This window comes from Paralichthys olivaceus, chromosome 6 (genome assembly GCF_024713975.1).
Source record: "Paralichthys olivaceus isolate ysfri-2021 chromosome 6, ASM2471397v2, whole genome shotgun sequence".
NCBI classification, from domain to species: Eukaryota; Metazoa; Chordata; class Actinopteri; order Pleuronectiformes; family Paralichthyidae; genus Paralichthys; species Paralichthys olivaceus.
In genome coordinates, this window is record NC_091098.1 from 7,119,501 (window position 1) to 7,133,675 (window position 14,175).

General features: G+C 41.0%; 1 protein-coding gene across 5 annotated transcripts in view; it reads right to left on the reverse strand.

The window, feature by feature from the left end:
* The window catches only part of hdac7a (histone deacetylase 7a), a 59,039-nt gene that overhangs the window by 28,488 nt on the left and 16,376 nt on the right, over window positions 1-14,175 (reverse strand). For 2 of the 5 annotated variants that reach the window (XM_020089440.2, XM_069526233.1), the window contains one exon: window positions 11,864-11,932. The exons of 1 other annotated variant lie outside the window; for it this stretch is intronic. In XM_020089440.2, coding sequence (XP_019944999.1) covers window positions 11,864-11,932 — 69 coding nt within the window. Of the gene's footprint in view, window positions 1-1,945; window positions 2,077-11,863; window positions 11,933-13,112; window positions 13,300-14,175 lie in introns of those variants that run through there. 2 more of the 5 variants (XM_069526232.1, XM_069526234.1) reach the window with 2 other exon arrangements.

Consider the following 14,175-nt stretch of genomic DNA (forward strand, 5'->3'; position numbering starts at 1 on the left):
ACTAGTTCATTTCATCAAAATGTTATGAATTGTAGTTTTCTTTACCCCAGAAAAGGCCCTTTGTATTTAAATACTTTATATTTAAATCAAGGGGACCCTCTCTACGGAGGCCGCTGTGTTTTTTTTACAGTAGTCCAGACTGGACAAACTAAACACCTTTAGAGTTTTTATGACAACTGAAGCTACCACAGGTTCTTTTTCATGTTTGGAAGGAGAGGGTGAGGTGAGGGGTGTTCAGCTGCAACATGCAATTTCAACACTCGATGTCACAAAATTCTACACACTGAACCTTTAAATGATTTGACACTATTGATTCTTTTGATGATTATTTTTCAGAACTCAAACAGGTCATAATTTGTTGTTAAAGTGACTTCTTGAAATTCCTTTTTTAGTTTGACTGTTCTATTTGTGCTGATTTAACAGTGCAAAGTTCTTCTATTATTGGAGATTATTGTTAATGAATAAAATAATTTACTCTTACAGCACTTGATTGTAATGCAGGCAGAGTAGAGGTTAACGTTATCATTGAGAGTTCTACAGTGCATTGGAGAGTTGGGCACTGTTGAAATCCTGCTATTCATCACTTCCTTATTTAGTAAACCAGAACTTTATGCTGAAAGTGCATTTTAAACCGTATTCTGTACAAATGACACAGCATAACAATATAACTTGTTTGCAGAGTTGATTTAGAACATCATTGACAGTGATCATTTTTTCAAATCATTATTTGATTAAATCATTCATCTCATCACCTGGAAATGTACAATTTAATTTTCTTCCACTTTTATTTGGGCAATTTGAGTACTTTTTTCAATGCTTGATTTTATTTGTTTTAATTGTGCTGCGGCAGATACAGTAGATCCCACACACAAGTTACATGCTCCATTAACACGCTGGATATATAGCTGCGGCCTAAAAGGAACAAACAGGATGCTAAACAAACTCAAAATAGCACCCATCCCAAAACAGACACAGTTACTGGGCAATAACACATGGAGCAATGTCAGTGGCCTCCCACACTCAATGCTCTCATTCATATTAAAGGTGCACTTGAAGTCAATGTCGGTATCGTTATGAACAATGTGTGTGAGAGAAAGTCCGAGCTCATTCGAGATGTTATCATGGATTTGCACATTTGTGTTGTTTTTTTTTGGCGTGCATACATGTAAGACTAAGCCGACTGTGTGTGTGTGTGTGTGTGTGTGTGTGTGTGTGTGTGTGTGTTTGTATGTGTGTGGTGGGGACCTAAATCTGCTTACACAGTCATATTATGGGAACTTGTCTTCCTTATGGAGACAAAAAGCAAGTCATGTAAATCATTACATTTTAAGGTGAAGACTTGTTTAGGTTAAGGTTGAAGGTTAGGGTTAGGCAAGTAGCAGCTAAGATTAAGGTCAGAGTAAAACTCCAGGAAATGTATGCATGCGAACGTGTAAGTCAAAGTCAGTGTGTGTGTGTGTGTGTGTGTGTGTGTGCGTCTGTAACAGAGGAAGGTTGATGTATAATGCAGCACAGGTCCAGTTTCGAAGGTCCTCACTGAGTTTCCATAAACATCCAGGACCATTTTCTGAGCGGAGAGCAAGTTCTCGCTCTCTCACAAACACACACATGCACACTATACAGGTATGGCTTGTGTTGTGTCACTGTTGTAAATACAAGTGTAGAAGTAATAGAAGCTCGGGAAGAGTATCACTGAACAAGAAAGAAAATCTGTGTGTGTGTGTGTGTGTGGGTGGGTGTGTGTTCCTGCCTCTCTCTTGCACACTGGACTGACGGGGCAGACGTTTGTCACACTGACAAACAGCAGGTTTCCACTGCACAGTTCAGATGTGAGAAAGTTTAAAAGAACGGATTACTGAGGTAGAAATGTTCACGGCAACAACAAGCAGCTCACACACACAAACACAGACACAATGGAGTAAACAATAAAGTCAAAGGCACGTACCCGTGTTTGTCTTGTAAATATCCGGCTATGTGAAAAACCCCAGTAGCACTTCTGCATCAGCCAGCTAACAGCAGGATCTATAATTAGCCAGAGAACTCCACTCCCCTCCAGTCATCTTTTACTGTCGGCCACATCCTCTTTTTCTTTAACTCCTTCTCTTTCTTCTCCTGCTTCCCTCTTGCTATCTCGGCTTGTGTTTGTTGACAGCTGTCTGACGCCGAACTGTTGATTTCATCATTTCATTCACACACTCGCACCTTGCTTGGGTGCAAAAGGGCATTTCGCAGTGTATCGGCAAAATCCAGACAGAAAAACACTTTCTGAAGAACCCCCTTTAAACGCTGTTCGGAAATGCATTTCAGACAGAATGATTTAAGGCATAATGAATTTTGAAATCAGCCTGGAAATATAAATGTTCAGGCTACGGAAATGTTTTTTTAATAGAAACATATGAAGTAATGATAAATAAGACCTTTAATAACAATATAGGAAGCATTTTACAACTTCGCAGGCCAGAACACACAACGAGCCTGTTGCTCAACAACATTCCAACTCCTGTTTCACTCTAATTTTTTTAAGTGTCACACTTTGACACTTTACGACCATCAACTCTTGCCACTGAGGGATCTTTGCAATCCATCCCATAAACAACAGACACTGTAACCATGGTAACGGGGGCGGTCGTGCCAGCAGGAAGTTGAGTCTATAAAAACACAACAATGAAAGAACCGGGGTGGTTTCCTGTACAAGAGCTCAGTTTAGACTGCCATTTCCTCCCCTCTCCTCCCCCTGCTGTTGATGTGACGCTGCTGCCGCAGTGCCCTTGAGCCCTGCGGCAGTAAAGTGTCCCGCTGGAACACTAGCAGTCATTTAAACTTAGGCTCACTCTCTTTCTCACACTTGGCTTTAAAGAAACATTGAGTGCTTTGATATCCATATACGACTCTGATTAATGACTAAGACTGGCCCTGAAGGCAACACGCTCACAAAAACACCCATTACAGGAACATGGAGAACTACCAGGTATAGCCCAAGGAACGATAAGCCAGTAAAATGGGCTTTATTTCTTCAGTTGTTTGTGGAACTTTATGAACAAAACTTACAAGTATTACTTTGACAAACTTGGAGGAACTATATGCATTGTTCTTGTAGGTAAAATGAGTTAGTTTAGCTTAGCTTAGAAGCAAGAGGAAGCTGACTAAAGCTTTATCAGCAGCAAATCAAATCCCCAAAATATCAGAATATTCTTTGAAAGTTGCTTTTACAGGATGTGAAGAGTTTCCCTTTTCTTTCCAAAACCTAAAGCAGGATGCAGACACCGTAAAGGTTATATTGTCTATATTAAAACAAATGGCAGCCTGCATTACAGATGGAGTGTGAATTTTTCTAAAAGCTGTTTGCTGCTGTGCTGATCCCAGAAATTGAATCTATAAGGTCAGTTACAATCAGTGTCACATGGCCTGTAAGAGAACAGTCTTGGACATTATTTCCCTCATGTCAGCAGACGGTTAGTGCTTTTGCATTGCTTGCTTACTTTACATTTTAGGAGAGTGTAGGGATGCATTCCGGCAGATATTACCTGTCATTCAAGAAATATAATCTCTCTCTCTCTCTCTCTAGATCTTCTGATAACGTTTGAGCTGATGCTGTTTGTGTTTCTTTTGTCTTCAGCCACAGTGAGTGTTGCAGCCCATGGTGATATCCAGCTCGTCCCTATTACAAAAAATGATCTGTTTGAACATGAAATTGTAAAAGTCATCGGAATCAAAGTAAGTTCCCTGGAAAGACCTTCAGATATTTATCATTTAGGGCAGCTACATTGAAAGCTACTGTTCATATATCTTGTTCTTGGATCCTTGGATATTCTTTCTAATTTCACTGTTTTATGAAAATATATGTATCAGCACAGAAGTGATTTTTTTGCCAGAGTAAATCGCACCGAGGGTGTATTCCCAAAGAAAATCTACAGAGTTGCTAAATTGGTCTTGTGTAACACAGGATCTCTATGAATAGTCTGATGCTGACAGTTAGAGTCATGTGTGCATGTGTGAGTGTGTCTGTGTGTGTTTTGCGAGGTCAGCCATTTTAAATCAATCAAATCAGACGTGGATTGAAAAAAAATATTTTGTCATTTAAGGAAAAAAGCAAAGATATAAATCTTTCATGTTCTCACACCACATCTCTTTTTATTCCTCCTTGTCCGTGTCTTTCTTTGCGATTCTCACAGACACACACTCATTCCCTCTAAAACGTATCGCCCTCTTTTGCTCACTTCTATCTCTCTTTCTCTCCCTCCTTCATCCTGAGGAATCCACAGCTGTCACTCCCATTCAAAACCCAAAGCAGCTGGCCAGACGCTGGCTTGTCTGTGTGTGTGTGTGTGTGTGTGTGTGTGTGTGTGTGTGTGTGTGTGTGTGTGTGTCTGTGTGTGTGTGTCTGTGTGTGTGTGTGCAGGCCTGCCTGCCTACAACTGTCGCCAAACTATTTCTATATTTATGATGTTGCTTGGTTGGTGCACACTCAAGTGTTCAAGTGTAAATGAAGTGTGTGTAGTTGTCAACAAGTTTAAGATCTATACCCTCTGCTGTGTGTGTGTGTGTGTGTGTGTGTTACAAGGTTAGCTTGATGACCCTCTTCAGCGAGAACGTGTTGCTGGTGCTTACATCTACAGAGGGTTAAGTGAGGACACCGGCAGCACCTAAATCATCCACATGACTTGTAATTCTTTGGCTACAGGCCTTCATGTGAGACCTCTTTGAAAGGAAGGTGGATTCTTTTAGTTCTCATCATGTACAGAAAATTAAATCCACGCATGAATTTAACCTCACTTGTAATGTTCAGTGCTTCACATCTACCAGGATACGTTTACCTGTTTGAGAGATCGTATTACAGAAGATGTGAGCGTCGTGACGGCAGTTTAAAACTGGAAAAATAAGTGCTTTATGTGACAAGAAAAATAAATGATGAATGCTGTGTTTTTTTTTTCTCAAAAAGGAACTTGTTACAATCACAATTTTTATGAAACATCAGCAAATCTATATACCTTTTTTGGAATTTCTGAGGAAAGCAACGCTCACAATAATGACAGCAATGTTCATGCTCATGTTTTAACGGGTTAGAAGACTCATATGATCGAAGGAGACTTTTGGACAATAATTACATTGACACGCTGCGTCACAAGCAAAATGTTGCGTTCGTAAAATTACAGGTTCATAAATGTGGCTGCTTTTCCTTCTTCTCTGAGGGTTATGTGAACACCATGCAAGATCATAAAAAAGGAATCTGAGTGAACTATTACATCCTGCACCACTTCAACTAAACAGGTGCTTTAGATTCATCAGGTCTGCGTGCCAGCAACACGCCCATTTACAAAGCACTTTCATAAACATTCCATGTGTCCCCGTCATCTTGTGCTTGATGCGGTGTTGCAATTTGCCTGAAGCTGGAAACTTTAGAACAGCTCTTTCATTACACACAAACACACAGACACGCAAGTTGCTGTATGTGAATGCCTCTGTCAGTCAGAGAGGAGACACCAGGTGTGCTGTCCTGTTGGACAAACGACAATGTGTCCTTTTTCTGCAGCACAACAAGAGCTAGGCTAAGAGTCCAACTTTTGCCCTTGTTGACATTCTCACCTCGGTTTCCTGCCCTTAATACTTCATACTGTGTTCTGATGTTCACGATAGCATAGATAAGAACTTAACATGGTCTGCAACTGTGATTCAACCTCTCCATGTACAGGGAGCAACATATTATGTGGAGAGCAGTGATAGATTTTGCCTCTGGTTTAATTTGAATTGAAGACAATAAAAAACACTAAACTTGTCTCAAAACCAAATTCCTTTAATGGAGGAGTCATGCTTTGATGCTTTACTGCTCCCTGTGGGTAAATTCTTTCATCTGCTCTCGTGCTGCCCTCCTCAGGGAGGTAAAAGGTCATGAGTTGTTACGAAGACGCATCCTGAAACTGAAAGATCTGGCCTTGGCCTGTGGACATTTTAAAGCATGAACTCATCTGTGTCATCTGTTTGAAATAGTTGAGATACCAGGCTCTTCACACACAGTGAAAATAATTCTCCTGCATGTGTGGTAATGAGGAAAAGTGTAACAGGATGAACATCTCTCTTAGCATTGAATCGTTTCGCTGCATGTTTCATCCATCAGGAATGTGAGAACTTGTGGGACACCTGACAGGAACAAGTACTGTGTAGATACCCTTTGGCAAAGCGCCGTTTCCTGCAGCTGCTGCAATACAGCTGCTCAGCGGCCAACAGCAGCACTGGTCATGCAGCAGCTACAAGTGAAAATGTCCAAAACAAATACACTTTTGGTTTCAATTTCTGCACTCGGTCAGCCTTTTCTGGGCGTCTTCAGACATAAATCTGCAGGTTCCACTCTCACAGATCTAAAAACAAATTATTTTGTAACCAACACGGGGAAGAAAGGTCAAAAAGTTATTGTACATCTGTCCGAGCTTTCCTTTTCGCCTCTCCACACACACTCCTGCTCTCCTTCACATCAAACGCATTCTCCACATTTGCCAACACAGATAAAGCCACTCAACACGGCAGCTCACTTAAAGGGATCTCCCCCTTTATCTTGTATAAGACACAGACTCACATCACACACAGGCACACAATTATCAGTCCACCTCTATCATCACACCCAAATCTACAGATGAGACCAACAAAAGCAGATTGGCACACAACTCTAACTTAAGACTTCACACATGCTTTACAGTACCAGAGGCGGAATGATTGGTTATCAGTAGTGAAAACAGCATGGCATGAAAACAGTGGCGACTGACACTCTGATAGCCTGTGGTAGCGGTGGAGAGATTGGAAGCTACATCAAAAACCCTTGACAATCTGCAGCAATGGCTTTTCTGCTGATAAGGAACAGTGCAGCTATCTGCTTATCCTGCTGAAGCCTCACTTTAGCCTGCTGCAAAATCAGCAAAACTACACACGAACTTCTGTCAAAACCCACTTCAGTAAAAAAAGACATTGCTGAATGAAGAAATGCAACGTTTCATCAGCGATTCGAAGTTATCATGTTTTCAATTCACTGTCTTTTCAATAGCTTTTTCTAAAAGTCAAATAAAAGCTTTGGTCAGTCCTGTCAGTAAAGTCGAGCATCTTCTCTTTTCTCATGGACTCATCTTTGGGGGATTTCTCAATGTTTCAGTGCAGGACAAATGATCTCTTCACACAGAGACTTTGTACTGTAGCACCTTGAGCTGGCTGACTGCAAGAGCAACTCACATTTAATAAAAACAACTTCAGTTCCTCTGGAAAGAGCAAAACATTAATGAAGGGATGTGTATGTGTGATGGGATCGGCTGACAGGATCTCTCACTTCATGCTCTTGTTCTGATACAACTTTCCACCACCCTCTCCATTTCTAAGTAAACACTGTGGCTTTATCAAATCTTTTTGCTTCCATTCAGTTTCTTCATCATACTTTGTTTTTATACAGATATATCTGCCCTCTTTTCATGGTGAAAGTTAACATGTTCCAGGAAGGCAGCCTAATGAATATGCACAGTCACACTCAGCTGTCTGCACCGACAACAAAGGAAGAAGACATTAACATTCCTGCACATGCTCCACACTCTGTCAGGGATGAACACACGCACGCGCGCACACACACAAGGAAATCCATACAAATGCAGACATGAACAACCACAAATAAACTCTGTAACTCTGAAACCTGCACACAGAAAAAAGGTTTCTTCTCTTTCACAAACAATTGAAGATGTGTGTAGCCAGAAAGCACAGATACCCTCTGTAATATGTCATGTGATTTTTTTTTATAAAGCCACAAGCTGAAAAACAGCTGACAGCTCTTTTTTAAAGCTCTGGTCTACCAGTTGACTGAAAAAATATTAACCAACACCAAGTTACTATGGAAAATTGCGATTTAAAAAAAAAAGTCAGTTATTCATTTTTTTCTATTCTTGCTCTATATATTTCATGGGAGAAATGAGAATTAGAAAGTTCAAAGATGTAAAATAATCATCTAATTGCTCTATTTAAGTTTAAAAAGAAGACAATAGTGAGAGGTTTACTATTTTAGATCTGATATAAAAATAAAATAATAGAATGATCATGAAAAAAATAATACTTACTTGCAGTTAACTTGACACAAGTAATGTGATAGCAGCTCGTCGTAGAAATAACCAAGGCTACACAATATATTCTCTGTAGTGTAAGTGACCTGGTTTGCAGTGTCTCAGGCCACAGGCAGCACTCACTGTTAAGTTTTTGAACTTCCAACAGTTTGCCAGGAAAACAGAAACTGACGAGTCCTCTTTGGGATATTGGACATATTCCTCAAGCACATTTGTGACAGCCACGCCTAATTCCTCACACCTTAAGTCCCTGCTATTCTCTTGTGTGCCTTCGGACATCATCTGCGTGCACATCTCAAAAAGCTGTATCTGAGAAACCTGTCTGTATCCACACCCAGACATGTGCACACACCCACAGACAGACACACACGAAACAAACAAACACACTGTGTCTCACTCCTACTTCCAAACACAGGGTTTTTGGAATCAGCCTTGACCTGTAAACCTTACTGAAGACCATCCATCCCACTCACACACACACGCAGTCAGATCTAAAGTCAGGAGTCAGTCCTGATAAAAGGAGATCCTGTTACATGTGCGATCACAACGGGCCATCTGATCTGAGGTCAGTGTCAGTCACCCCCGTGATGCAGAGTGAATGTGAGCCAGCCATTACTCTCGGCAGCGCTCTAGGTCAGACAATATCAAAGAACGGCAGGTAGTCTGGATTCGGACAACTTCAGGCTCCCCTGATAAATGTGTCCAATGCTCGCCCTTTATCAGACATCACATGTCAGACAATCATCATTCATGTGCAAGATGATGAGCATCCCTGACAGATACATCTGTTAAACTGTCATTTTATTAGCCAGATGTTTGGTGTAGATCAAATATTTTCATGAAGGGACCCAAGAACTTTTCTTACCACTGAGTAAGGTTTGTGAGGCTTGCATCTACCTACTAATTCCACAAATGCTTGTCAGTCTGTATGTGGAACACACATCTCGAAACCCGTTCGTCTTCTCTGCTTCACACTTGGTATATATACTGTTAACGATGTCGTACACAGATATTCAAAGGCACTGATCTCTATCATGGCAACAACATTCATAAAATCACTTCCTATTTAGCAATCTGTCATCAAAGTACAGGCACAAGATTTGTTGTGTTGCTGTGATGCTTTGTAAAAACTTAAATAACAGAGCTTTTCTTGTGATTGTATGAAATGTAATTTATGAAAAAATAACAGCAGTTGAGTGAATCTTCTGACTTATATATAAACCACACTCGTAAACAGTGGAGAAGCAAATTCAGTTTCATTATATGAAAAAGATAAATATTTCATTACAGATAAACCAGGTAGGATTAACGCAAAGTTTCCTAACTTGACTCAGCACCATCAACTGTTTACAAAAACCTTTGCAAACAATGTTCAGGTCATTCCAAACAGGCAGGTGTAGAATGGGCACTGGACTAGCAGTTTAAAAGAATGAAAAACCAAAAGTTGGATTGAGCACAAGCAGAAATATTCAGTATCAATGGTGTCAGTATCAGTTTTCACAAGCCTATAGCCTTGAGCCCATGCTGGGATTCTACACAAAAGTAGAAATTGTTAAAAGTTGCTTTATGATAGGAGGAAAAACGCTGAGGTGAAAATTGAAGGTTTTTCCTCCCGAAACGCCACAGGAATAGATCCTTAGAAAAATACTTCCACAGACTTCAGTAAATTATAACAGGATTGCATCTGTGTGTATGTATGAAGGAGAAAGAGAGAGAGAGAGAGAGAGTCAGAAGTCCCGATGGGGATACAGACTGTGGCTCAAGGGCGATCAGAGACCACTTACCCAGCTGACCACAACATGGAGCCTTTAGCTCGAAGGTTAATGCAACTCAAACTGATTTGACACACTAATAAAACTTTAAGGACTCTGTTACCTCAGGCCACACCACACACACTTCACACCAAAATACCATTAACATATCCAGGCTGTCACAGCGAAACAGAACAACACACACATACACACAAACACACACATGCACAGTGCTATGGGCCCCTTAGAGAGTATTAAATAACATTAGTGCAGACATATCAAGTGATTTCATGCACCTAGAAGCAGGACAATCGAGCCATTTGTTCAGCAGGTCAAAAAATAGCCGCCCCCTTCCGTGGCGTCTACTATTACTACGATTACTAACACAACTACTGCACAGCTTGAGTCCGCTCTGCAGTTTAACTTTAATTGTCCCCAAAGTTCAAAATGACCCTAATATATCAGCAGAGGTTAATAATTTGGTTGGTGATCATAATAAATAATTTAAATCAATCTTTTTAGGCCAGCAGCTGAGATTTAAAGACTTTATACTGTTCAGGAACAAAAGCGCTACACACACTGGACATACAGGTTGGGGCACAATTTACTGTTGAATAAATAGTGCCATGGCTGCAGAAGCAGTGCCACTCCAGTGTGTTGTTCAGTGATATATTACCTCTGTACCCAATGAAGACTAAACCTATTGATTAAATGTTAAAGTGAGGTCAGGTTACTCCATGTTAAACAGTCATATAAAGAAATGAGAAAGATTAGTGGCACATTAAACCAGGGTCTTGAGGTCTGTTGCTCATTATATATTAGATAAAAAAATATATTTAACTTATATAGAAGTGGAATTTATTAAAACTGACATGGAAGATTTAAACATTTATTTTTTGTATACATTTATAATATATGATGGAGTGTCATGGAATATAACTTATGATAGACTTCCAGTAGATAGTACTTCTTTTTTTGTGTAAAATTTGAGTTTGAGGACTTAAAAAATACCAAGAGGAAGATACATCAGCAAGTGATACGCTCTAACATGAGATTATTTGTGGATAAAGAACGAGGAATTAAAGAGGAAGACAAAAGGAGACAGCACCAGTGTCAGTTGCCCTGTGGACAACACACATGTAATCAGACCCTGTGGCCGTGGCCATGACCTCACTGGGTTTTTCCACAGGCACGAACATGCATACAGCATACAGTCTGCGCAGCCGGGCACAGTGAGTGCAGGCTTCCAGTCAGAGAATCATGCATTGTAATCCTACACAGTGTGATCACACAGGCATGCTTCACAGTGGAGAATGCTAATCTAAACTAAAAGGCAGGGAACAAAGAAACAGCCTGGTGACTTGTTTCTGGAGCAGTGTATCAAGTACATTTTGACCTCAGGTCAAATAAGAAGGAAAAAAGTTTGCAGTGCGAGGCAGAACTAACCAAGCAAAGTTACTGCTGTCGTGATGGAAAAACTATGTTTATTCTGATAAAAGAGATCCTGTCAAGCCCATTTTAGTCACTCATTTAGTTGCAATCACATTTTTCCAGAGATAGGCAAGGGTTAACTCAAGTTCACATCCTGCATCACAGTCTAACCAACATTCACACACTATATTTTTTTAAACACACAGACAGACATCTACGTATGGCCTGCAGCAAAACCAAATTACCTACATATGAAAACACTGTGGACCTAGTTCTTCTTTCCAACTAGGCCAACACCTGTTCTGTGCTTCACTGCAGCTCTCTGAGTCAAGAAGCTTAGATCATTCTGTACACTGCCCTGGAAAAAATGCTGTCACCTAAAAGTGTGTAATATGTGTGTATGCTGTAAAAGATGTTGTAAAGAGGACAAGATGTAGCCCTGAGGGGGCTGGACTGTAGACTGGCAGCATTTTTCCACACAAATGTTTCAGCGTTAATGGCTGAGTTTAAAGCACATATTCAAAATGTCACCTGCCCACATCCCCAACGGCTTATTGAGTTGGTATTTAGTATATTTCTTTATGTGATTAAAAGTCCTACCTGCCACTGTACGAAATATGACGTCCTGTCTGTCTGCCTTTAGGATGTTCTCAGAGGTGCTGATTCCATCTGCAGAAACAGAATAAAACAAAAAAGTGAAATGCAACAACCATTAAACATGAGGAAAGCAAGCTGAATTAGCGAAGAGCAACTCAGAGCCTCAAACTGGATGGAGAATGTTGTTATCGCTTTTATAAAACTCTGCTTTTGGTTTAAAAATGCAATAGCAAGGCTCTCACAAACCCTGAGGTGTTCCTGTGATGCAATGGCCACTTGTCAGGTCTTGTGAAGATCATAAATGAAGAAGAGAGTATGGCAGTACTGAGCCAGCAGAATAAACACAAATAAAACAAAGAGGGCAAATACAGTGCAGGGGAGTAAGTCTCCAGGAAATGAATGCGAGTCAATGTACGGTATGTGTGTGTGTGTGTATTTGTGTTGCTGGTCTCAGGTACTGGCCAACATCTGCTCAATGCAAAAACCTCATTGGCAGGGGCAGATCCAGGGGCAGGTCAGGGGGGAACCGGCCCCGGCTGAAATCTGATTGGCCCCTGTTGACTCAGTATAGTCTTCTAATTTTTATGAATTTTCATTTTTTTTTCTGGCAGTGTGTTTGAACGGGGAGCAATTTACAAAATATATTCAATGATGTGTGGCTGTACAGCTAACAGTAAAAAAGAATCACAATTTTAAATCATGATTTTAAACTAACGAAATCCAGACTCCAAACCTTTTTATTCCTTTTTGCCTTTAACTATTTTTCATGATCATATTTCATGTATTTGATTCGTTTCTACTTTATTATTTTACACATTAATCTCATTTCATTTCACTCGTTTAATTTGTTATACTGCTGTACTTCTACTTTTCGCACTTATAATTTGCTTGAAACTTGTACTTTCTGATATTAAAAAGTGTTCTTTGAATGTAGCCTCCGTGTTGTTGTTGTCCCTGTACCTGTGAATGGGACTTTCTAAATAAAGCTACCCGGCCTGTATGGCTGTAGTCAGGTATGTAACCTCAGAACAAGGGCGATAAGATAACCTGACAGAGAAGAACAATAAAAGTGCTGTATAATAAATGTAAGTGCTGTTTTCTTAAGTTTAATAAATAAAAAAGTTGCGATCAACCAGCGCCCCGCCGCTCGTTCTTATCAGTTCAAAAGTCCCATGTAAAAACAGCCAATTTAAGAAGCTACGGGCAATTCTCGAACTTCCAGCCGCTCACCACAGAGGACTCTGCTGCCTACCTCGTCCGACAGAGCTCCGCTGACATCCCGCAGCCTCCTGGCGCAGTCTGGAGTCCACACACGCGCAATAAACATCCAGCTAACGTCCACTGTATAGACTCCCTGTGCGCAATAAACTAGTCCGTGTGCGCCCCAGAGAGAACGGTGAGTGATGGAGAGAAGCGCAGAGAGAGAGAGTGAGAGAGAGAGAGAGAGAGAGCGGAGGCAAGTTGTAGAGAAGAAAGTCCAGCCCCTCAAGTCCTGCCCCCCACAAGCACACGAACACACACACACACACACACACACACACACACACACACACACACACACACACACACTCTTGCTGACAGAAATAGCGAGGAGGCGGGCCCCACCAAAAATAGCCTATTGTTTTCCTGCACCTCCTGCCTCTCACTCCCATTGGCTGCACACGACACTGTGGCACCACCTGCTGTCAAAAAAAAACCTAAAACCACCTGGCAGGGTGGTGCCATGATGGTGGTGCCATGAGTGGTGCCATGATCACCCACCTCCCCTGTGCTGCTGCACCAGGCAGGGTGGTGCCATGATGGTGGTGCCATGATCACCCACCTCCCCTGTGCTGCTGCACCAGGCAGGGTGGTGCCATGATCAACTACCTCCCCTTATTCAGACCTGGGACAGTTATGTTTCACCTTTTAAACCCTTGAGTGCTGCAGACTCAACTTCTTTCGGACTTTTACACCGGACTCGGCAGAATATTTGAGGTAATATTTTACATTCAAGGATTTTCATAAATGTTTCCAAAACTACAAACAGCTTGTTGTCAGTGTTCCACCCTGTGTGTTATTCTAGCAACACTGACCTGCAAAGGTCTGGCTGGTGAATTGATTCCTGAGCTTGAATGTTGGCTATTCAGGTGGTAGAGACGATACGTCCATGCAGCGATTGAGCTCATGTCTAGTTTATGGCCAATCAAAGCATAAGAAACATAAAGTATCTTGATGTGGGTTCAGGTCTCTGCACTAAACCATACAGCATCTATAAAAGTAACAAACATGTTATCTCGAAACAGAAAACTCTTGAACATTGTTTTTAATTTTTT